The sequence below is a fragment of the Ambystoma mexicanum genome, chromosome 3p (assembly GCF_040938575.1).
Source record: "Ambystoma mexicanum isolate Mex_15411 chromosome 3p, UKY_AmexF1_1, whole genome shotgun sequence".
Taxonomy (NCBI): domain Eukaryota; kingdom Metazoa; phylum Chordata; class Amphibia; order Caudata; family Ambystomatidae; genus Ambystoma; species Ambystoma mexicanum.
This window is the reverse complement of record NC_090925.1, coordinates 986,432,889-986,457,961: the sequence shown is the minus strand read 5'-3', so window position 1 is coordinate 986,457,961 and position 25,073 is coordinate 986,432,889. Positions and strand designations below refer to the sequence as shown.

The 25,073-nt window shown below is 48.9% G+C and overlaps 1 protein-coding gene across 1 annotated transcript in view; it reads right to left on the bottom strand.

The window, feature by feature from the left end:
* Positions 1 to 25,073, bottom strand: part of TOP1 (DNA topoisomerase I) — a 690,967-nt gene that overhangs the window by 25,996 nt on the left and 639,898 nt on the right. The window contains exon 20 of the mRNA XM_069652271.1: positions 16,867 to 17,016. Coding sequence (XP_069508372.1) covers positions 16,867 to 17,016 — 150 coding nt within the window. The remainder of the gene's footprint in view (positions 1 to 16,866; positions 17,017 to 25,073) is intronic.

Genomic DNA, 25,073 nt, shown 5'->3' with positions numbered 1-25,073 from the left:
GACGTGGATCCCTTGTAGTCGCAGATGGACCGCCACTGGCGCCAGGCCCTTGGTGAAAACTCGTGCCGACTTCAGTCCGAAGGGAAGGGCTTTGAATTGGTAATGCTTGCCCTGAACGACAAAGCGCAGAAACTTGCGGTGTCCCTTTTGAATGGGGATGTGGAAGTACGCATCCTCTAGGTCCAACAATGACAGAAAGTCTCACTATTCTAGCTGTCTGAGCACGGGTTGAAGATACAATCCGGAACTTCTGAGACTTTATGTACTTGTTTAGCAGTTGTAGGTCGAGAATGTGCCCCCGGTCTCCTTTTGAGCAAGGAAGTAGGTTGAATAAACTCTGGAGCCACGGAGTCGCTGTGGAACTAGCTCCATCGCCCCCTTCTTTAGCATGGCTCGACCCTCCAACAGCAGCTGAGCGACATGGTTTTCCTGCCTGGCCACGGTGGTATTTGAGGACACTTCTGTAAGAAGTGTAGAATGTCATTGGGCGAGAGCGTCCAGCACCCAATGGTTGGTGGAGATGGTCTTCCACACACAGACAAAGTTCGCCAGCCGGCCTCCCACCGGGGTGCACGGGTGGGGGCCAGACATCACGGCTGGTTTATTCTTGCTTTGAGGTCAACGGGCAGCCTGTGGGCCCTTAGTGACGACGGCGTCCTCCGGTGGTCTTTGAGTGGCCCCCGTTGGTCTCTTGGGCCAAGGATCGGGAAGGTTGGTGGTACGAAGAGCAGCCCCCGCCGTAAACCTTCGAGGAACGGGGCGACTTGCCTAGCGATGACCAAAAGGACAGCTGTTGCAACGCACCAAAGGCACGTGCCATCTCTGCCTTGATGGCTTGTACAGACTAATCTAGAGCCTTACCAAACAGATTGTCTCCTTCAAAGGGCATGTACAAAACCCTTGCCTGGACCTCCAGTCGAAAGTTGGTGGCCTTGAGCCAGCCACGGCGACAAAGGCAAACGCTGTTGCCCATCTGGCAGAAACCTGCGTCAGCGATGTCTGGCCACCATGATGGCGTGGAACGACGCCACCTCGCCCTCTTGCAGAATCTCCAACACTTCTGACCTCTAGCAGCTGTGTGCAGAGCCCGGGACCCTATATTTCTTCTTGAAGCGGTCCCTCTTCGCTGGGGCTGTGGAAGGGTTCTTCAGGAGCGCCAGTCCTTCATCCCAAATATCATCCAAGAGTGGGACTGACAGGATGGTCTTTTTCTTCGCCTTGCGGCACAGGTATAAGAAGCCCTTCTTCTCAGGAGCGAGCTGGAAGAGCTTCGAAGCCCTGGAGATCGCATGGAACGAGCCAATCTCATCCGGCGGAGGGGATCTGGGAGGAGGCAACGTGAGGTCCCCCATGCCGCCGTCCAGGACCGTCGTCGCTGTGTCCGATGCGTCTCAACAGTGGGGGCGCCGGAGAGGGAGGCAACGAGTGGCAAGGAGGCAAAGGGTGTCTTCCTCTTCATGGTTGGTGGCTCTCCCATAAGCAGGATGGTAGGCACCAGAGCCGCTGGGAGATTGGGAGGCAGCGTTGCTGGCATCCTCTTCTGTATCTCAGATACAAGAGTATGGAGGGTGTGCAGAATATCCACCGACCGATTTATGGGAGGCAGCTGTGGTGTAGGAGGCATCTGGGGCAAGGACGCAGGGTCCAACATCTCGTCCAGAGGCCCTCAGTCTTCCGCGACGGTATCCTCGTCGCCTTTGCCGTAAGGCGTGACCCAGACATTTCCCTCGTAGTCACCGTCCGCCTGTATGGTCTGGAGGTAAACTAGTTCATCCTCCGCAGAGGAGATATCCGTGCCCTGGAGGACTTCACCGCCTCTCCCCCCTTCCCGTTTCCGTCCATTTGGGGACTGTCTCGTGGAGATGACCGGCATCTTCTGCAGGGTCTTCTCAATGGGCTGGAATGCAATTTCCCTCCTGGGCGGGAGGGAAACTCTTGCCTTTGGAGGGGCACCCTCAGGGTCTGCCCCTGCGGCCTTCGAGAGGGCCACTACCACCACCTCGATGGAGGGAGCAGTCTTCGCCTGGTGCACTTGGGCCTTCATGGTCAGGCCAGGACCCTTGACCTGCTTGGCCTTCATAGTCGCTCCAGACACCACCAGCTTGGCCTTCTCCTTTGGGCCTTCTCAGTCGAGGGTAGGCTAGACGCCATACCCCATTTGAATTTCTCCTTGGTCTTGTCCGGGACCACATTCAGCTTGCCCGGGTGATCAGACTTCCTCTTAGATGAATATCTGTAGCGCGTTGGGCTGGAGATTAATGCAGTAGGAGATGCAGAACGCACCCAGTCTGCTGAGAAGCCCGCCACAACGGCGCTCCTGGCGGTACTGGACTCGCAGAGCTTAGCCTTTTGTCGGACCCCTGTGGTAGGGGCAGCCTCAAAGGACTTCGAAGCCCGCTCAGCTTTCCCGGCCTGATCCTTGGACCCACCCAGCACAGAGGCCTTGGTCTGCAGCCACTCATTCAGCCGCTTACGCCGATCCTTCAACGTGCGCAACATGAATTCATGGCAAAATGCACAATCTTCCTTCTTGTGCATCGGGTACAGGCAGTAAAGGCATTGTGAATGTTTGTCGTCCGTGAAAACATTCCGTAAGCCGCAGTCGGAGCAAAGCTTGAAAGGGGGGGGTGGAATCCTTCTCGTCCGACATGGTCCACGCGGCGTAGGCCTGAAGAATCTGCTGAAAGCCTCCACGAAGAAACTCGACGAAATCCACCCTTGAGGGGAGGTGAAGAAATCCGAAAAAACTGGTTTCCATTAATCGGAAGGATGATCGATGGAGCACAAGGCTCGAATGACCAAAAAATAGAGTAAAACTCTTCCAAAAGCGCACAAGGACTCCCAACACTTGAACGTGCGGTAAAAATCTGAAGATGGCTGCCAGAGCAGGGGCTTAGGTAGAGGTCAGTTATTGACTGGTGGCAGTATGACCCAGAGCTAAGTGATTGGTTGTTAAGAGAAAGAGTTCAGAAATGAAACTGATTTTTTTCTTTTACCGAGGATTCCCAGCCTGACTGGGAATATTCATGAGCATGAGAATCCATGCCAGCAACCATGCTGGAGAACGAGTCTAAACCTTAATTCAGCTAACAAAGTAGTTTATTTTGCATATTTGCAAGCGTTCCTAGAATGTGTCCACTTCCTCAGGCACAAATAAAATGGAGCATTTGAAAAGCATCACAGCTTACACAGCCCCACCTGCAGATACCCAGTTAACTGTCTGTCTGTACCCAATTTGTAGCTTTGCTCAGAAAGCCATGTATCGGATGTTCAACTCCCCCACACGATCGTCAAGGTCTAAATGGTACACTGTTAAGCAAGGCAGGACAGTAGCATGTAGACCTTGAAAATTGCAATATGTGGGAAGGGGTTGAACAGCCGAGATATGCCTCTGAGCAAAACTACAATTCCAGTATGGAGCAGCACAGATAAAGGGATATCTGCAGGCGGGTTTATGTAAGCTTTAATGCTGTGATGTTTTTCGAATGTTTATTTCATCTCTGCCTGAGGAAGTGGACACATGCCATGAAAGCCGCTCGCAAAATGCCAAATAAATGACTGTTAGCCTAATTAAGGTATCAACTAGTTTTCTTCTTCTGGATCAACATTACATATAGGTATGTGAGGATTTTTTCTTTCACTATGCTACAATAAACTAATTTGTATAACCAAGCTAGTATGTTACATGGTACATTTGTGGTGGGCTTCTGTAATATTTTTGGTGGCACTGTAAAGATGGTATGGTGGCAACAGCAAGACAGACAAGTGACCACAGTTCAAGAATGTTTATTGAACTTTAAGGGTGAAGGAAACGCCTAATCTAAACCTAAATCTAAGATGGGAGCAAGCGTCTACCATCAAAAGAAAGAAAATGCTGTCCTTGTGGTGTCAAAGCAAGATGGCCTATACTAAAAAAACCTACTGCCACCCCCTACTTCTAAAAAAATAAATAAAAAGGGGGTGGGTCAATGTGTATAATAAAAGAGCGTTCAGCAAAATGAAAGGTCCAAAAGGGTTTCGGTAGTTCAGGACTGCTGAACCGACATGCTGCATCACATGACACGGCAGAAAAAAATGGTAAGACTGGGAGAACCCCCCCCCCCCCTTAAGTCTGTAGGAACCAGAAAGCAATCCCCTTCCAGGCCAAGAGGGCTTGGAGAGCAGTGTCCTTCACAATGGTTGGTTGTCTTCTTGCTTTTGACTGAGGCCCTTACGTTGCGTTCACCCTCGTCTTTATAGCACTGTTCGTTTCAATCAATATCACAAGACGGGATTCACTTTCCCTTGCTTTTACTTAGCATCCCTCTGTCTGGTTCACTTCTGTCCATGTAACACAGTTCGCTCAACTTTAAACACATGCAGGATTTACATTACCTTGTTTTCCTTTGGCATCCCTCCGTTGGGTTCACTTGCCCTTTTTAACTCAATTCCTAACACTTGTCAAAGACCTTCGATTGTACGAGGGATTTGTCTTGACCGCCTTCTGGTATTGAAAGTTTTAGATGACATGCATTACTTACCATAAAAGCATTTCTGATGGTTGTATCTGCTTAGATTCACATGCTGTGCATAGTCCGACATCCAGTGGTAACCGCAGAGTATTGCATCTTGTCTTTCGAGAATCAAAAGGAGACGTCGACATGGCCGTGCCTGTAACACTATCCCTACGTGACGTGTAGTGTACCCAAGATACCTCACGCATCAAGGTGCCTCCGATTGTATTTTTTCTGCCAAGAGGGAGCCTTATGACTATCATGAGTCAGTACAGAAAAGAGAAAAAGTAGGGCGTCTATGTTCCTTCCATCCGGGCGGGCACATGTGAATCTAAGCAGATACAACCATCAGAAATGCTTTTACGGTAAGTAATGCATGTCTTCTGATGTTTGTCAATCTGCTTAGAATCACATGCTGTGCATAGACTAGCGAGCAGTACCCAGAGTTGGAGGTGGGTTGTGAGAAGGAACAGTAGTGAAAAGATGTCTTAGTACTGCCTGTCCCACCTGGGAATCAGACCTCGAATGAGTGTCTAGGCAATAGTGTTTTGTAAAGGTGTGTACAGAACTCCAGGTTGCCGCTTTGCAAATGGACTCAAGGGGACATTTGCTATGGATGCCCCAGTGCCTCGAGTGGAATGTGCTCTTGGCTTGAAGGGCAGTTCTCTCAGAAAGATCTTAGCAGAGTGTAATGCAATTGACAATCCATCTAGAAATTGTGGATTTGGAGACTGCATCTTTTCCTGTGGCCATAGACACGAAAAACTTTAGACTTTCTTAGTGGACGAGTTCTTTCCATATAGAACAGGACAGCTCTGCGTACATCCAGTGTGTGCAGTGTTCTTCCCCGAGGCATGAGGGATTTTGAAAGAACGTTGGTAGCTCTATTGACTGGTTCACATGGAACTTGGAAATAAATTTAGGCACAAATCTAGGGTGAGTGCGCAAAACCACCTTGTCTTAGTGAACCGTTACAAAAGGATCTAGAATAGAGAGTGCCAGCAGTTCACTTATTCTTCTAATGGAGGTGATTGCTATTAGAAAAGGAGTCTTGAGGGTGAGGTTCTTAAGACTTGCTTTGTGCATGGGCTCGAAAGGAGCTCCCATGAGCCTAGTTAACACCACATTTAGGTCCCATCCGGGAGCCGGGTTAGAAATGGGAGGGCGATTTCTCTTTACTTCCTTCCATGAAGGCCTTAATCACTGGAATCTTCCACCATGATACCTTCTGTTGTGATGTTGTATATGCTGAAAGTGCCGCTAGGTGCACCTTTGAGTTGAAGACTAGGCCTGAATCAAGTAAGTGAGTTGGGTATAGGACAATGTGAGTGGAAGAGCAGTTGATTGGGTTGATGCTCTTGGAGTTACACCAGGTGACAAACCGTTTCCATTTACTAGAATAACAATATCTAGTGTTAGGTTTCCTTTCCTCCCTGAGGATGTCCATACATCTTTGAGGGAGCTGCAGGTGTCCGAACTCTATGACCTCAGGAGCCAGGCCGCCAAGTTCAGTGTTTACGGGCATGGATGAAATGTCTCCTCTTGGGCGCAGATCTAGACCAGGAAGCATGGTTCGATCCTTTTTGGGTACAAGGAAGTACACTGAATAAATACCCTCCTTTACCCAAGGTACGATCTCTATGGCTCCTTTTTGTTCCAGTATCTCAACTTCTTGAAGAAGTTGCGAAGATGTTGTGGTGTTAGTCTTCGTTGACTTGGTCTGTATTTTGGGTATTGGTTGAACTCTACACAGTACCTGTGGGCTATGGTTTTTAGCACCCACTTATCCATGGTTATTCCCTCCCATGCTTTCAGGAATGATGTCAGCCGTCCCCCGACCAGAGAGGCATCGGAGGGGACCCAAAACTTCGAGTCATTTGGAGCCTGAGGCAGCAGAACCTCTGGGGGTTGGGTTCCTGCCTCTTCCATTACCACGCCGCTGTCCCCTTTGGGGGTACGGGGTAATGCAAGTATTGGTTCCTTGTGGAGAGTTCCAGTTGTTTCCTGAAGGGTATTGTTGATGAGTAGAGAGTTGGCCACGAAAAAACCTGTTTCCAAATCCTCGCCTTGTGGAAGGTCTTTGAATAATTTGGTCCAAACTCTTTAGGGGTTCATGTTCTTTTTTCGCGGTCTCCAAGGCCTCCTCGACCGCCTTTCCAAACAAGCTGGATTCCTCCAAAGGTTTGTTTATAAGAGACGCTTGTGTTTCAGGTTTAAACCCTGAATTTCGAAGCCATGCGTTTCTTTTGAGGAGAATGCCCTGAGAGAGGGCTCGGCTGGCTTTCTCGGCAGAATCCAAAGTGTTCTTTAATACACTTTGGTTAACTTGCCTTCCTTCAGAGACTGTGGTAAGTAGGCGGGTCCACAGAGGTTCGGGAGCCTCTTGTGGGCCTTCTTGTATTAGAGCCCATTGCCTTCTTGTATTACAGCCAATTACGCATCTGCGTAACTGGCCAATAGAGTAGTATTATTGGCGATACGCATGGAGTACACTGCCGCTGTGGTAACCCTCTTACCCAGGGACTAAAGTCTTTTCCCTTCTTTGTCAGGGGGAGCTTCGCCTGTCGATAAAGGGCCCCCGGCTCTCTTTCTTGTGGTAGTGACTACCAAAGAATCGGGGGTGGAATGACCTCTAATATATAGAGGGTCTGATGGGGAAGGGCGGAAGTGTTTCAATTCTTGGGTTTACACCTCTCGTAAGAGCCGGTGTAGACAAAAATGGAGCAAGGAGTTTTTTAATCGAATGGAGGAGAGGGATGGCTTGGCTGGTTGGCGGCTTCTCTTCGAGTATATCCTCAACGAAGTCGGCTTCAGGTGCTGCCTCTTCAGTGGCAATGTTAAAGCGATCAGTTGCTTTACGTAACATTACATTAAATGTTAGTTGATCATCAATAGGAGAGGGATTCCTTGTAGGGGTGTTCTGAGGAGAGTCCAAAGCCAGAATATCTGGGTCTGGGTCTTGTGGCTCTGGGGACTGCCATGGTTGAGGGTCACCTACATCTGGGTCCTCCCCCCAGCCTTCAATAGGTTCATCTTCCATGGGCTCATCTCCAATTGGCTCATGTTCCTCCTCATTATAGAAAGGATTTTCCTGTACCTTAACTGGTAAAATGTCTTCTTCAGTAAGGTCATAATTATATAGGTCCTCTCCTAAAGAGGGGTCGAAAATCCTTGGAAATTTAGATCTAGGGTTAGCAGGGCTTTCCTCCCTTGGACTTCTTGGTGTAGGTTGTTCTGCACGTGAAACAAAACTTGTCCAGCCTTTTCATGCAGTCCTCAAACTTTTCCCTAGTCCAGACTGACCATCTAGAACGGTCTAGGGGTGCAAAGGTGTGTCTCGTATTCTTCTGTCAAAAAAGTGTCCCTAACACTCTCTTCCGTCGAAAAACAGATCTGTGCTTTAACTTTGAAGAAAGTCCTTCATCTCCCTCAGAGAAGTCCTCTGGCGGTACCATTGAAGGCAGGGTATCCCTGTGCCCTTCTCTAGACTTCTGAACGCTATCCTTAGATCTAGGCGGATCTTTGGGTCTTTCGAGACTTTCAGAGAGTCCCTAGCCTGCCGTTTATGGGAATCGGTGGCCACAATCCTTGCTAGGCTAACCTTGACGCCTCACCAGTTGGAAGGCGCGTAGGTACATCGGACGTTTTTAAGGGAGTCTGTTTCGGCGGAATTGGGGTCTTGCCCCTATCGGCCATCTTTTCCAGCAGTGCCGTAACTTTCGGCAGTGGTAAGGCCTGGTCTTGGGTCCTTTGTCATCGCCACACACTTTCTTGTGATGCGTGTCGACGGAACCATGTGTTTTTGGGGTAGCACCCTTTGTTTTAGATTGCCCATTCGCTAGGTGTGCATGCAGCTGCGGGGAGGGCTGCGATCTCGTTGATCGGCGGTTATCACCGGAAGTACCAGTGCACCCGTTGGCGACAAAGTCGAAGTAAGGCTATGGGTTGTGTGCTTAGTGTCATGCACGTGTCTTGTCTTTGTCGCCGGGGTGTGACTTCCCCATAGCAGAGCTTATGCCGTGCTTATTGGGGCCAGGTACAGACTATGCAGAACGTGAGCGTTCCATCGAAAGGTCAACAACCTCCGGTTCGGAGGCCCAATAGACAATCTCGCCGTCACATTCGGTGGTAGCGGCAGCGGGAGCAGTCCCGGCCTTGGACATACTGTAGGCCGCCTACCGTTTCACTCTACGCTCCTTCAAAGTCTTGGGGCGGAGGAGCTTACAGGCTGCACACCCTTCCTCTTTATGCTCGAGCGGCAAGCACTGGTTACACAGTCTGTGCTTATCCTTCCATGGGAATTTGCCTTTACAAATAGGGCAAAATCTAAAGGGAGTCCTTCCCATAGCGGAGGTTACACAGAGTGACTAAGACCAACAGGGAAAGAGGGAAGAAAGGGAAAGGCATTGTCAGTTTGAAAAGAAATGTCCACCCGACCCCACTCTCCATACTGTATAGGCCGGCGGAAGGTCGGACCATGTGGTCAGCAACGCCGACAGGATCACCTTCCATCGAATCTGGCAGGTTTTCAGCGGAACTGCAACAGCCGTCGAAACAAGGGATGGATGGTGTGATATTAAATATATCTTTATAGAATAATTTGCCCAAAGGTCGTTAATAGCAATGTTCTTTACGAACTCTGCAAGTTACAATCTGAGGACGCGTGAGGAATCTTGGGTACACTACACGCCACGTAGGGATAGTGTTAGAGGCACGCCCATGTCGACATCCCCTTTCGATTCTCGAAAGGGAAGATGCAATACTCCGCGGTTACCACTGGATGTCGGACTATGCACAGCAAGTGATTCTAAGCAGATTGACAAACATCAGAAACGTTAGTTTCACAATATTTCCTCAGGTTAGCTTTGTACCTAGTTTCTCATTCGTCAAAGACTTTCGACTGTACGAGGGATATTTAAACTCCTGTCTTTTCCCTCGTATGACCATTCCGACTGATCGTCCCCTCTTGCAAGGCTTCTCATCACATGCGCAGCCCCTGCATCCTTCACCACAGTTCAGGTTACAATGTCTTACTCACGGTTCCATGAAACTCAGCGATTACTTCAAACGCTTATCGCTTCATTCATTAATTCATTCATGCAAGCCGGCTTCTCTCCTCACTCACCGGCAGCGTCTGTTATTCTGTATCGCTTGTCTTGCCTTTTTAGGTACTCCCTCTGCCGGGTTCAGACCCCTCTCCTGAAGATCTACGGTTCACAGAGAAGACATCCCTCCATCGGGCTCGGGCCTCCACAATTCACTGTTTTCAATGATATGTTTTTGGACTCAGTCCCAGAATGCACTGTGATAATTTATCTCCCACTTCACAGCTCCCCAAAACTGTATTCCATGATTTTAGGAGCTGCAGCAGCCCAAAGGGGGGTGTTTAAATGAGGTCGGGGTCTCATCGCCTGCCCCTCAGAGACCTGGGTTTGCCTGCCTGGCCCAGGGGAGGAGTTCTGCTCTGGTAACCACCAGGCAACTCCAGCTGCCTCTGGTCTTCCTTCTGGAGGTACAGTTCCCTCTTCACACTGCAGTCTCCTCAAGTAACAGGGCAAGTGTTTGGGTGGTTTTCTCCACCTCCAGATCTCCCAGGGTCTCTGCAGCTTGCATGGTCTTTCTCTTGCTTCCTGAGACCTTCCAGCATCCCGACTCGCTCAAAGTGTGCCTTTGTTTTCCACCTTTTATACTTCCTGGGAGAGGTAATTAGGTTCAGATGTGCATAGTTGTAAAGGGAGGCCTGACTTTGCCTGGCCTCATTACTGGGACAGTCTGCTGTCAAAAATAAAGAAGTGTGTTTTCTGTGCAACTTTTCTGTCGGTAATCTATCCTCCCGATCCCGCTCCGCCTCATCTCCGTGTTTACATGAAAGGGGGTCGGGTGGGGAAAGAGTTGGAAAGTAAGTAAATCTTGTATTGTAGGATGGGGAAGAGGATTGAAAGTAAAGGGCATGCCGCGTCTCACCATCAGGTGCCCCCACCCTTCTTCCCGATGACCCATCCACCAGGTGATCCTCCCAGTGCTGGTCAAGCCCCAGGAACTGGAGCCAACAGCGATGGCTGTGTCCTGGCCACCTGGATGATAAATCCCCAGGGATCAGTACGTGAGACACCCTCTGGTTTCTCACAGCGCCTACTCATTCCCATAACTCCTGAAGTCTTGTCTTACCGCTCTGCTAAATTACCATGCTAGGGTCTGGCTACACACATCTCTATTACCACTGTTCATCGACTAGGGTGGTCCCCCAGAAACAACCCACAGGGCTGGCTCTAAAAATCCATCTGAACAGTCAGTTTTCCTGGTATGAAAAATGTAGACTACCAATCTATCTTGTAACAGTAGAAAGGACTCCTGACTCAAGCTCCTGTGTTTTCGCTGGTAAGGTAGCTACATTTAGAGATTGTTAGGTAAGAATGGATGTAGTAACAGGGTGAGACTACACAACTTATCTGCTTGGTATTAGGTAAGCCACCTTTTGTTATAGGTCTGTACTATACAAGTTGGTAGTGTGACTGAGCAGCCAAGCCCATCTCAAGAGGGGTAACTGAGCTGTAGCAATGGCATTTGTCAATACAAGTAACCAAGTAACACTCAAGGTTTCAGTTAATTTGTCATCAAGTTCTACATTACCATTCTTTAAAAAGGCAATTCTTGTAACAATGTTACTGTTCAGGATCAGCATAAATTAGTGGCTAATCTTCGGATTATGCTTCTTACACAGTTTCTACACCCCAAGGTGACTTCATTCACAAGGAGAGCTCACATGGCATTTATGTAGCACACTAGTTATACTCAGCAGATTGAGGTTGCACAAAGGAAAGGTTTAAGGAAGGAAAAGGTTACAGGTTCTCAGTATATGTGAGGACACTTAAATCTTTCCATGAAATCTAGGCAAGCCTTTCCCAGCATTAACAGTATAAAACAAGTTACCACCTATGAGGGACAAACAATATCAAACAGTCTGCAGGGAGCCAGGACAGCCAAAGTGAATTGCAACAGTCTATGGAGCTGAGGCACTTCTTAGGATCAAAGTCTTGCACAAAGTTAGAGAGTTTTGTAGGGAAAATCACTTGTAGGGTCACAAGCTACTAAGCCTGTGAGATACAGAGTTTGAATCAACTCAAAAGGTAAGCCACTACAAATCTCAACTGAGAAAAGCACAGCTCAAAGACACTGAGGTAAATACCCCAAGTCTAAACAGTACATCTGGTTTGATGAAGTGTGGTACAGCTGGATTCTCTCCTGTTGCAGCTATGCAGACCCCGTGTTCCTGAGCCTCAGTCGTGGGAACAAGAGGGAGGACCTCGGGAGGGCTCCTGTGTGGCAGTTGGTCGTCGGCAGCTATTGTTTTTTCAGTAAACAGCACTGTTGCGAATCTTTGATACTGGTTGGGCATCCTTCACTCCTTGGGTCCTGCACTCTAGTGAGGAGACTCGAGCTTTGGTCATCCTGCATCTGGAGGGTGCTTAGGATACTCCTGTTCGTTCTAGCCGGATTTCAGACATTGCACTAGACTACGGATTTCTCGGCCCCTGGCACTCGGTTCTTGCAGCAGCGAAGAAGTACAGCCAGTTGGGGAAGACGGTCCAGTACAGTTCTTCTCTGGGTTATTTGGTCCCATTAACCAAAGCGAAGAAGTCTTCCATTCCGGAGCTTCTCTGTCAAATTGAAAAATGAGTTTCAGCAGGGCTTCACCGGGCAATTCAACGGTCCAGGAGGATGCAGCAAGCTTCGTTCATGGTTTTGTCGTCAGGCGTTTCTCCCAGTGGTCGAGTGCCTCTAGTCCCCCAAAATACTCACCTATTAAGCAGGTTTCTCCCATTCATGCAGTCTAGACTGTCAATCACAACAGGGGGGCTGGCCAGCCAGCCAATCAGGACTGCATTCAGGAACCTCCCTCACATCCTGCCTTTTCAGACACAATGGAGGCAGAGGAAGGCTTCGGGGCTGAAGCCCGCTGAAGGCGAAACAAAGGGCTCAAATCCGGCTCGCTGCACAGAGTAAAACCCAAAAAAGACCTCACAAACAGAAAACGGCGCCAAAAGAAGACCTGGACCATTTTGACGAAATGGTCACCCATGGCTGCTATACTGCAGCTGAGGATTCAGCCTGTGGTAGAAAGGACCTATACCAAAAGGTGGTTACCTAATACCAAGCAGATAAATGTTGTGTAGTCTCACACAGTGCAACTGCACCAATTCTTACCTAATATGCATGGAGACCCCAACAAAGGGTAATGATTGCAGTGCTTGTGGACCCCTCTGTCGCAGCAGGTTGGCATAGCTTTGGAGACCCAAGACGAGAACTGGCCCTCAGACGCAGTGTCAAAGAACTTTGGTCTCAGGCAGGCCATTCATCGTGGTGGGGGACATCCGAAGGATGGCCAAGTCCCAGGAGAGTCTGCCTGCAGTATTTGCAGCACCATGACTATGCAACAGTGCAGTCCAGGGAAGAGTGCAGACCAGGTAGCCCTTTGGCCTTCAAGCAGGCAAGGAATGCAGAGTTGGGTTTCAGACTGGTTGGACACCCCAGTCCAATGGTGGGCAGCAACAGATTTAGGTATCCCCATTAGAGTTGAAGGAAGGAGGTTTTTAAGGTGGTGGTTGGTTTTAGCCACTGAAGGGCACAGCAGCACTCTTCTGGCAGTCTTTTGCTAGTCTTTTGGCATCCGATGCTTCAATCCAGTGGTTACTTCAGAATGGCTCCAGACACTCCTTTTATCCAAAATGTACGCAAGGGTAAGGGCGGGACCACAGCCATTCAATAGTAGGAACCTGCAACATTCAAATGGATTGAGGCTGTCCAGTCATGGATATCCACCTATGCCACAGCCGACTGCCCAGCAGACACTGGATGAGGATTGGGAAAGTTGCAACCAGTTCTGTCACACAAAGCAACGACTGGAGTCCTTGGCCAGACTGCTGTCAACCTGAAACAGCAGGAAGACTGCCAAATAGCAATATGGAATAAAGAACAGACTCGAGCATGAGCAGCGTAAACAAATTTCCCTGACCATGTTATCCAGAGTCTGTTCCCCTTGGAAGGGTTCTGGGGTACCCGGAGGGGTAATCTTGGCATTGGGCGTTTTCCAGAGTTGCGACCAAGTCGATCTCAGGAAAACCCCATTCCGCAAAAACTTTGGAGACTATGCCTTCGTGTAATCACGATTCGTACTCTATTGGTAGTGGGAAAGCTCTGCTGAGTATGTCTGCCAGAAGATCGAGTTCCCCTGGAACATGTTGAGACAAACATGTGTTCGAGAGCCCACTTCCAAATGTTCTGGGACAGTTTGAACAGCCCTGGAGAGTGAGTGCCCCCTTGTTTGTTCAGATAGTACATGGCCGTGGTGCTGTCTGAGGATCGGACCGTCTTTCCCTGCAGTGGAATCTGAAAAGCTTTCAGTGCTTTGAATACCTCTAACAGTTGCAACAGGTTTATGTGGTTAGATGCTATGTCTGACGACCAAACTACATACGCTGTCTGATGAAGCATGTGTGCTCCCCTTCCTCCCTCCACCCTGTGAGAGATGTGTCTGTAGTTAGAGTAGCCTCCACTGCAGGGGTGGTGAAGGATTTCCCCTTCAAGAGGTTCTCCCTCGACCACCACCTTAGCGAGAGCACGAGGGCTGGCGAGACATCCAATAGATCGTCCCATTGTCTGCTGGCCTGACACCACTAGCTGTTAAGCTACTCCTGCATCGGACGCAAGTGCGCTTGAGGAACCAAATAAATACAGGATGCCATCAGTCCCAACAGTTGCATAGCTTTGCATACCGTCACCTCTTAACTGGCTACATATTGAGGGATTTGAAACAGCATGTTTTGAACCCCCTTGTCGGAGGGGAAGACGAGGCTGTCCTTTGTTCGAATTAGAGCCCCTAGGAACCGCTTGACCTGACTGGGATCTAGGCTGGATTTCTTCTCGTTGATGGAGAATCCCAGACTGAAGAGATCAATTGTTCTTTGGGTATTTGACAGGTTTCGTAGGAATCCCGTTATGAGACAGTCGTCGAGGTAAGGATAAACCTTGGATTGCCTGCGCAGGTGTGCTGCTGCTGCCACTGCTAGTACCTTTGTAAATACCCTTGGTGCGGGGGGTTATGCCGAAGGGTAGTACCTTGAATTCATAATGTTTGTTTTGTATCATGAATGCAAGGTATTTTCTGTGCGCCAGCAACATTGAAATATGAAAGTATGCATCTTTCATGTCCAGTGTTGCCATGTAATCTCCCTGCGAGAGCAGGGGAATTACTTCCTGCAGTGTGACCATGCAAAACCTGTGACTTTACAAATTTGTTCGCTGGACGCAGATCTAATACAGGGCGCATGGTGAGATTATTTTGGGTACAAGGAAGTACACTGAATACTTTAGTTTACCTGTGAAAGAGGTATGACCTCTATGGTTCCCTTTTATTGTAGTGTTTCGACTTCCTGAAGGATATGCAGATGGTCTGGCGTCAGTAGTCTTGCATGTGGAGGTCTGAACTTTGGGGACCGGCAGAACTCTATACAGTACCCACTGGTCTGTAGTTATACCCTCCCATGCCTGAAGGAATGATGTTAGCCGGCCCCCGACCAGGGAGGCATGGGAAGGGACCCGGATCTTCGGATCATTTTGCACCTAAGGCCAGGGAGCCTCTGGGGTAGAATCCCGGCCCCTTCCTTTCCCACAACGCTGACCTCTTTGGGGATACAGGGTGGTGTATCCGCTGGTTCCTTGTGGAGAGGACCACTTATTTCCCCGAGGTGTGCTGGTTTTGAGGGGTGCGTTGGCCATGAAAAAGGCGTCTGGACCAAGTTCCTTGCCTTGTAGAGGGCTTTTGTGTGATTTGATCTAGCTTCTTAAGGGTGTCGTGCTCCTTTGCAGTCTCGAGAGTTTCGTCGACTGCTCTTCCAAATAGGTTGGATTCTTCCAACGGTTTATTAATAAGCGACGCTTGAGTTTCTGGCTTGAACCCAGAGTTTCTTAGCCACACATGTCCCTTTAGGAGGGTGCCCTGAGCCAAAGATGGACCCCGCTGTCAGCAGAATCCAAAGTGTTTTTGAGTATACTTTAGTTTACTTGTCTGCCCTCGGTTACTGTGGACAGAAGACAAGTCCGTAGCGGTTCAGGAACCTCCTGCAGGCCTTCCTGTAACATGCCCCATTGAGCGTCCCATTGTTCTGTGGGACGCCTTCTTACGATGCGTCTCGACGGTTCTTGGAATATTGGGGTAGCGCCCTTCAATTTAGAGTGCCCGGTCACTAGGCGATCCGGACGGTCGGCGGGCATGGCCGAAACTTCAGGTGTGCCTGTTGGAGCGGAGGTCCTCTTCGACAGATTGGCCGGGGGGGGGGGGGGGGTGCGTTTAGTGAGTTGAGTGTTCGTCTTTGTCACCGGGATGTACAGTCCCCATAGCAGTGCCTGGTGGGGCCGGGGACAGACGAGAAGCAGGAGCGCTCCGCCGAAAGGTCAACGACCTCCGAATCGGAGGCCTGCTTGTCACTGATGCCCTCATCGCAATCGATGGTTGGGGCAGAACTCGACTCGGCCTTCGACACCCCGTAGGCTGCGCACCGCTTGACGAGGTGATCCTTCAATGGCTTCGGACGGAGGAGCTTGAAAGCCACACAACTTTTTTCGTCGTGATCGAGGGGCAAGCAACGGTTACACCGTAGATGCTTATCTCTCCAAGGAAATTTGCCCTTGCAAATGGGGCAAAACCTAAAGGAAGTCCTCTGCATAGCAGAGGATAAGGAAATTGACGATGACCAGATAGGAAAGAGGAAAGGCATTCCCAGATTTTACAGAAATCTCCACCCTAACCCCACTCTCCCTACCGTGTAGGCCGAATGGAAGCCCGGTCACGTGGTCGGCAACGCTGACGGGATCACCGTCTGCCGAAGGTCTGAAGTTTGGCGGATATCAGGAACAGCCGTCAATATGAAGGACGGCCAGGGTGATCTTGAATAACATTATATATTCGACCAAAGGTCCATGGAACAATTAGCAATGGCTCTGGATGAGCTCCGCATATGGCGTCCAGTATGCTGGGCAGAAAAAAAATCAATCTGAGGGACCTCGACGCGTGAGGGATTTTGGGTACACTACACGTCACTTTAGGGACAGTGTTTCAGGCACGCCCATGTCGATGTCCCCTTTCGATTCTCGAAAGACAAGATGCAATACTCTGCGGTGACCACTGGATGTCGGACTACATGCACAGCATGTGATTCCAAGCAGATTAACAAGCATCAGAAGTATGCATTACAAACAATGAGAAGTTAATTGTTTGGAACTGTACAGGGAGGAGAGCCTGGGGCTTGCAGTGAAATGAATGAAGCTAGAGTAGGAGTGAAATGTTTAGGGCAGCTTTATTGGACTTCAGTCTTACCATGCAACAGAGATACGGGGATCTAGGTAGTTAAGTTTGGAGGTTCCTAGGGCTATCGCTTTGTTCTCTTCTCGGTCCGTTGCCTGAACCTCCAGCTTCATCAGTTGCTCCTCGACTCTCTGAACTGCTTTTTTCTTAGCATCCAACATCCTGTAAACAATGGGATAAATATTAGGTAACAAAAGACTTCAACACTGTTCAAATGTTGGCTTTAACACAATTTAGTCACTTTAAGACCTGCAGGCCCAGATGAAGACTGAAAACGTGAACAATTTGTTTCCAGTGAAGTCTTTTCAAGGCAGGGGTAGATGCTTATTAATCCAGTGAGTACTTGAATTAGGTTTTTCCAAATGCTTGTCAAGGCTTGTGTGCAATTAAAGATAAACGGACATGTTAGTTAAGTAACAAGTTACTTACCTTTAACTGTTCTCCAGCATGGGTCTGGCATAGATTCACATGCTCATGAATATTCTGCGTCATCAGGCTGGGAATTGTGGGATGTATTTACCCATGCATCCGAGCCCTACCTCAAAACTGTGCAGTACTGACATGAAAACATCATGATGGCCAGAGCTTCCCAGAAAATGCACAGGGAAATGGGTTGCCAAAGGAAAAACAGTAGCGCCGGTTAGCTTCAAAGCGCTTTAAAACCACCATTGGACTACCCGCACAGTAGTCTGAAACCATTGGGAATGGCAATGCTGATTGCCAAAAGCAAACCCATAACTGTTGGGAATTAATTTTCTTAAATCCCAAAAATGGGTGCAGTACCAGTACTCACCACTATCCAAAAGCCGGCAGTTTAAAACCACCCTGTGTTTCTCTGAAGGCAAGCCAAAGTGCCTATTTCAAACATTGCAATATGTGCAAAATATTCACTGAACACCAGCAGACATTTGGTAGAATGGAGTTTTGTGTGCCTACAAAATCTGGGAAATGAAGAGCCCAGAACAATGCTTATAACAAAACTGGCTGAGCTATGGAGTCAGCAGTTTAAGTTGCACTGGATTTAAAGACACTAAAATCGAAAATGTTTAAATTGACTGAGTGACCTACTTTTGAGTGTCACATAGGTTGCAATTGTTTAAATGTCATAGTTTAAACTTAGAATCAGCATCCTAGCTTCATATGTAAAAAAATGTCTTGACTTAGACTGGGGAACAAAAAGTGACATTTTATCTGAAACCTGGCTTAAGGAACTTGATTTTGCTTGGCAGCTACCCCCATCAGGAGTGAAACTTGAGTCACAGCTGTGTTCCCAGGCCAACCTTCCTTTTGCTGCCCACACTAAGGATATGCCATCTATCTGATAATTGAATTACCTGTGCTCTGCAGGAGAGTGAACAAAGCCCTCTTCACTCAGGCAAAGGTTTTATTACGCAGTCGTAAAATGTAGCTTCCTCTTGGCAGGAGCTGGGAGGGGCACTGCCTGTGAGAGCAAGCTGGCTTGGCAGAACTGGATTAACCAGAAATTCAACCTTGTGCTGAGGGTAAACCACACCCCTTTGGAGCCAGATCATAACTTTAAAAAGATGAATAACTCATAGAGCGGACATGTGAAAATTTTATAAATGATACCATAATTCTTGTGATTTTTCTGCCCACAGTTTAAGAGGTTTTTAGAACCGGTGGTATGTTCAGGGGGGTGTCAGCGGAAAAGTGGGGATAACTCTAAATGTATGCATGTTAAAAATCTGAAACTTCATCAGTTAATGTCCGTACTCCCTGCGCACATGTATGTAAAGTTGGGTCAATGTCAGAAATTGCAAAATCAGTTAAAAAGTGAAATATGTGCCATTTCTGAATGCAAGCTCCCAGGAAGAGCAGAGTTTGAACAGGGGATACCTCCTGTAATGCATGATGGGTGCATATGATTTTAAAACAATATGTACCTCTGCAAATATGTATTTGTTTCAAATCTAGATTTGTGTGTAAGTTGACAGGAGGAGTGGACTTTCTGCAGGCTGTAAAATGACATCACTCTGACTCACAGTTCATTCCCCAATCAAATGATAAATGGAAGTTTGACCAATTAGAAGCTGAGAGAGAGGTAGGGTCAGTGATGCTAGAACACACCCACATTCTAAACACATAAAAGCAGACAGACAGGACAGATAGGGAGCTTCAATTCCATTTGCTGCAACGCGCTCTGCCGGACCATACAACATCCAGAGATCCAGACTTTACCTCCATCAAACCTCCAGAGAGCCAAACTAGAGACTTCAATCTATCCAGAACTAGAGACCAGACCAGAGGGAGAAAGCAGTGCTGTACCCAGAGAGAAAGCAGTGCTGTGCCCAGAGAGAGACCCGAGCCCAGTCCAAAACCCTGACCAGATCCATGGCGAGGCCCATTTCACTCAAGAATATAGTGTGAGTACCTAGAAAACTGTGCAGAACCAATCTCTTAGTTAAAATAATATAATTCAATCTATTTAATCTAAGTAGAACTGCCTCCTAACTGTCACCTGTCATTTGTAAAGCTGTCACTTGTCATTTTCTAGTCGCAAGCTGCACTTGTCTTTTTGAACTTTAAAATTTCAAATCTGAAAAACGACCTTCACAAAATCGCTCATATCTCCGCAACCGTTTGTGCTAGAGACTTGCAATAACTTATTTGAAAGCTTAGAATCTTAGCTTTGAATCGCACCTAGAACCGCATTCCTACCCCTTATAGTTTTACCGCAATCGCGGAACACGCATCCGCGAATTTTGCCGCGATTTGCAAATTTCTTCACATGTAAAAACTGCTGCTGCTTGCCTTCCATTTGCCAGAAATTCGTTTAACCTGCTAACTATCCCTGCCCCATTGCTAGTGTGAGCCTGGACTAATATTAACTAGATACCACTCACCCTGAACCTCTGAAAGGGAATTAAAAAGCATTTCCAGCATATTTCTCATCCATTGCTAGCACATATCAAAGCATTTGGGCCTGTGTTTTCAAAACTCCTATCTGTTTTAAACTTCTGTTGTCTAAGCTTGGGGGGGATTGAACTGATTACATTGATTGCATTTCTGAGAACTGTGTGTTTTCCTTCCATTTCCTTGCCTTGCATCAAGGGGGGGAGGGGATTGCCAGAGAAAAGTGATTACATTGTTTGGTTGAAATCATATTGAGTATTTTCTGTACTGCATTCATTGAATATTGCATCCACCTGAGCTTACATAAAGCATCCTCTACCACCTTATACTTTTGTTCCTATTTACCAGTGTGCTACCTTATCCATTTCATGTCAACTCATTAGTGATTATAAGAAGTGTGCTAGTGCCAGATTCTCCGTTGTTGTTCTTTATCATATCAGATTAAGTGTGCTATTCAATTATTAATTTATTATAAAGTGTGATATTTATATATTTTAAATTATCAAATAAACCTTTTAAACTTGCAAAACAGAACTACTTCTTGGCTCAGTGGGGTCAGGGGGATTCCAAGAGAGGGGTGTTATATAGGGGTAGTCATCCAGAACGCATGAACTGGACCTAAAGATATATCAATAAGGGTTTTCATTCAGTATTATAGACTAGGCGTTGACTTAGCTGTAGTGTTGAATTGAATCCTCTTACAGAATCCTAAAAAATAATTCCTAATGACCAATCACCGAGCGTTCCGTCATACTGCCCCCAGCCAATGACAGCCCTCTACATAAGCCCCTCTGGCAGCCATCTACAGATTTGGTGGCACGTAAAGTGGCAGTAGGACCAAGAGAAGAGCTGCAGATGGGAAGGCAGGAGGGTTCGCATGTGAATCCATGCGAGACCCATGCTGGAGAACAATAGTTACAGGTAAGTAACAAGTTCCTTCTCCAGCATGGGGTCTGGCATGGACTCACATGCTCATGAATAAAGAATGCACAGCAGTACACATGCACAACCATGGGAGGTTGCAAGGCTCAACAGAAGCAATCTCTTACCTCCTCACCAGGCTCACCTTCAAGCAAACTGGTTGCGCAGCACTGCTTGGCCGCCTCTGGACTCCTCCCTGGAATCCCTGTTGATGCAGTAGAATTTTGTGAAGGTGTGCGTCAACATCCACGTAGCAGCCCTGCAGATGTCCAGCAGGGGCACACCAGACAGTAACGCCTTTGTAGCAGCAATCACTCTGGTATAATGAGCTCTCGGATGGCCAGGCAGTGGTCGGCTGGCCAACCGGTTGACAGTGAGTGATAGAGCCGGAGAACCACCTGGAAATGGAAGCCTTGGACAGGGCCTTCCCATGGGTCAAAGGACCAAGTTCACAAACAGCTGAGAAGTTTTCCAGAAACTCTTCGTGCGGGCCACGTAAAACAGAGCTGGAGCCACATCCAGCAAGTGCAAAGTCCTTTCAGCAGGCGACTAAGGCGTTGGTAAAAACACAGGTAACACCAAGGGTTAGTTGAGGTGGAATTCCGACGGAACCTTGGCCATGAAGGAAGGGTGCATCCGCAGCACCACCCTCGCCTCGTGAAAAGTCCAGTAAGGCTGCCTGCATGACAGGGCCTGGATTTATTTTATTTAAATTTGTAAAGCGCACTACAGCCCAGGGGCATTGAGACGCTGTTGCAAGAATATGACTTGGTTACACAATTTGTGCAGGTTTACAACATTTTTAGGCTTAGCTCGTGGTTACAATGAGCAGAGGCCTAGCTTTGTAAATAATCAGGCATGTAAATACAGGAGTTACACAAACAGAAGTTTTGTTGACAGCTTTTCTAAATGCTGTGTAAGAGCCAATGTTTCTGATGTGTGGAGGGAGCAGGTTCCAGTTTGGTGGGAAAGCTGGCTCCTCCTGCTCTCGCTCCGAGGGTTTTGGGGATGGTGATCCTGTTTAAGTAGGCCATTCTGGTAGGTCTTTCCAAGGAGGGTTTGGCGTTCCTCAAAGGTACAGGGGAGCAGTGTCATACAGACATTTGTGTGTAAGTGCTAGGGTTTTGAACAAGATACGTTCCCTGATGGGGAGCCAGTGGACAAGTTTTCTGGTTGCTGACATATGGTCACATTTGGCGAGGCTCGTGGCTGCTCTAAGTGCATTGATTTGTACTGTCTGGAGTTTCCTAATATTTCTGGAACAAGTGCTAGCCAGGAGTGCATTGCAATAGTCTAACCTAGACCCAACTATTGCCCTGGCTATGGTAATGCAGTTCTGTTTTGTTAGGAATGGTCTGGATGTCATGATCAGTTTAGAATGGTAGGCTGCTGCAGACATGGTGTTAACCAGTCTGTTCATAGAAAGGTTTGAGTCAAGAAAAACCCCCAGGGTTTTCACAGCCAGTGCGACTTTGATGGACGTGTTGTCAACCGAAAATTAGTTTTAAGTCAAGTTTGAGGGTTCCCGGTAAGACTAAGTAGAATCTCAGTTTTTTTTCTCCATTGAGGCACAACCAATTTTCCACCATCCAAGTTTGGATCTCTGCATAGATGGAATTAAGAGTTTTGCAGTCAGCTTCGTAGTCACCTGTGAGGGGTAGGAGGATCTGCGTGTCATCATCATAGTTAGTATATGTGATGCCATGCGCGTCCAAGAAGCTAAAGAGGGGCCTCATGAGTATGTTATAAAGGGTGGGAGAGATGCAGGATCCTTGAGGGAGCCCACACTAAAAGCTTTCACTCTTTCTTGGAGAAATGAAGTGATCCAGGCTGTGGCTGTCGGTGAGAAGTTAGCAGCAGATGAGAGGTGGTGGCAGAGTTGGAACAAGTTACTTACCTGTAACTGTTGTTATCCAGCATGGGTCTGGCATGGATTCACATGCTCATGAATATTCCCCGTCGTCAGGCTGGGAATCCTCGGTAAAGAAAAAACCAGTATCAGTTTCGTTTCTGATCTGTCTTTCGTAGTAATAACCAATCACTGGTCTCTGCGTCATACTGACCACAGCCAATGACTGCCCTCTACCTAAGCACCGCCTCTGGCAGCCATCTTCAGATTTGGAAGCACGTGAAGTGGCAGTATGACCAAGTGAAGAGCCGCAGAGGGGTAGGCGGGAGGGTTCGCATGTGAATCCATGCCAGACCCATGCTGGAGAACAACAGTTACAGGTAAGTAACTTGTTCCTTCTCCAGCATGGGGTCTGGCATGGATTCACATGCTCATGAATAAAGAATACATAGCAGTACACACATGCACAACCACGGGAGGTGGCAAAGGCTCAACATTAAGCATCACATCAACTCAACATTAAGCATCTTACCTCCTCACCAGGCTCACCTCAGGCGAACAGGTTGCGCAGCACTGCTTGGCCGACCCTGGACTCCTCCCTGGAATCCCGGTCGACGCAGTAGAATTTCGTGAAGGTGTGCGTCGACCTCCACGTAGCAGCCCTGCATATGTCCAGCAGGGGCACACCAGATAGGAACGCCGTGGTAGCTGCGATCGCTCTGGTGGAATGGGCTCTCGGACGGCCAGGCAGCGGTCGGTTTGCCAACCGGTGACAGCACATGATACAGCCGGAGAGCCATCTGGAGATGGAAGCCTTCGAGAGAGCCTTCCCCTGATTGACAGGTCCAAAGTTCACAAAGAGTTGTGACGTCTTCCGAAAACCCTTCGTGCGGTCCACGTAGAACTTCAGCGCTCTAGCTACATCCAGCGAGTGCAAAGTCCTCTCAGCCGGCGATGAAGGCGACGGGAAGAACACAGGTAACACCAAGGGTTCGTTGAGATGGAAGTCCGACGGTACCTTGGGCATGAAGGAGGGGTGCATCCTGAGCACTACCCTCGTGTCGTGGAAAGTCAAGTACGGGGCCTTGCAGGAAAGGGCCTGGATCTCTCCCACTCGTCGTGCGGAGGTGATACAAGAAAAGCTGTTTTCCACGATAGAAACTTCAACGGGGCCGAGTGCAGAGGCTCGAACGGAGGTCCCATGAGCTTGGTCAGCACCACGTTGAGCTCCCACGCCGGGGCCGGAGCCTTCACCGGCGGGAACGATCTGAACAGTCCCTTCATGAACTCTTTCACCAGACGATGAGACCACAAGGACGTCCGCCCCGTGGTTCTGGTGTATCGGGAGATCGCAGCAAGATGAATCTTGATGGACGCGTGTGCCAGACCAGCTTTGGCCAGCGTCAGCAGGTACGGCAGTACTTGGGGAGCCGTAATCCGTAGAGGGTTAATCTTCTGTGCGTGGCACCAGACAGAGAACCTCTTCCATTTGTGTCCGTAGCATTTAAGAGTCGAGGACGCCCTGGCCTTTGCAAGAACCTCTCTGCAATCGGCCGGTATGTCGTATCCTCCAAACTCTAGCGCTGCAGGAGCCAGGCCTGCAAGTTCAGCGACTTCGGGTCGTGGTGGAGGATGGCGCCTCCTTCCCTGGAGAGTAGATCCGCGTCCGCCGGCAGCTTGATCGGCGGGGACGCTGACAAGTCCAGAAGGTCCGGGAACCATATCTGCCTCGGCCACGCAGGTGCGACGAGGATCATCCTGCACCGTGACCTCTTGAGCTGGTTGACGAGCCGGATTAGCAGAGGCAAGGGAGGGAACGCGTAGAGGAACAGGCCCTCCCAGGGGAACGAGAAAGCATCGCCCATGCTCCTCGTCTGGGGAAACCTGCTGGCGAACCTCCGGCACTTGGTGTTCGTCGCCGTCGCGAACAGGTCGATCTGGGGTGTGCCCCACCGTCGGAAGAGGCGATCCACCAGATCCTGCCGTAGTTCCCACTCGTGGCACGAGCGCAGCTCCCTGCTGAGTGAGTCGGCGATGGTGTTTTTTATCCCTGCCAGATGAAACGGCACCAGAAAAATCCCTTGGGCGACGGCCCAATGCCACAGGTCCTGCGCCTCCTTGGACAGCGCTGGGGACCTGGTTCCGCCCTGTTTCCTGATGTAAAACATGGTGGTGGTGTTGTCGGTGAAGATCCTCACCACCTTGCCCTTGAGGGACGGAAGGAAGGACCTGAGGGCCCAAAACACTGCACGGAGCTCCAGGACGTTGATATGCAGGGACTTCTCCGTCGGGAGCCAGAGTCCCCTTGCGTGCAGATTTTCGGTGTGCGCTCCCCACCCTTCCAGGGAGGCATCCGTGGTCACAGTCTCCTGGTGGGCTGGGGTCTGGAAGTCCATGCCCGCCGTCAGATGCGCGCGGGTGCCCCACCACCGTATCGCTCGTCGGAAACTCTCGTCGAGCTTGATCCTTTCCTCGAAGCTGCCCGTCGTCTGGATCCAGCGCGCATCCAGGAATTCTTGCAACGGGCGCATCCGGAGCCTGCACATGGGAATGAGGTAGATGCAGGAAGACATCA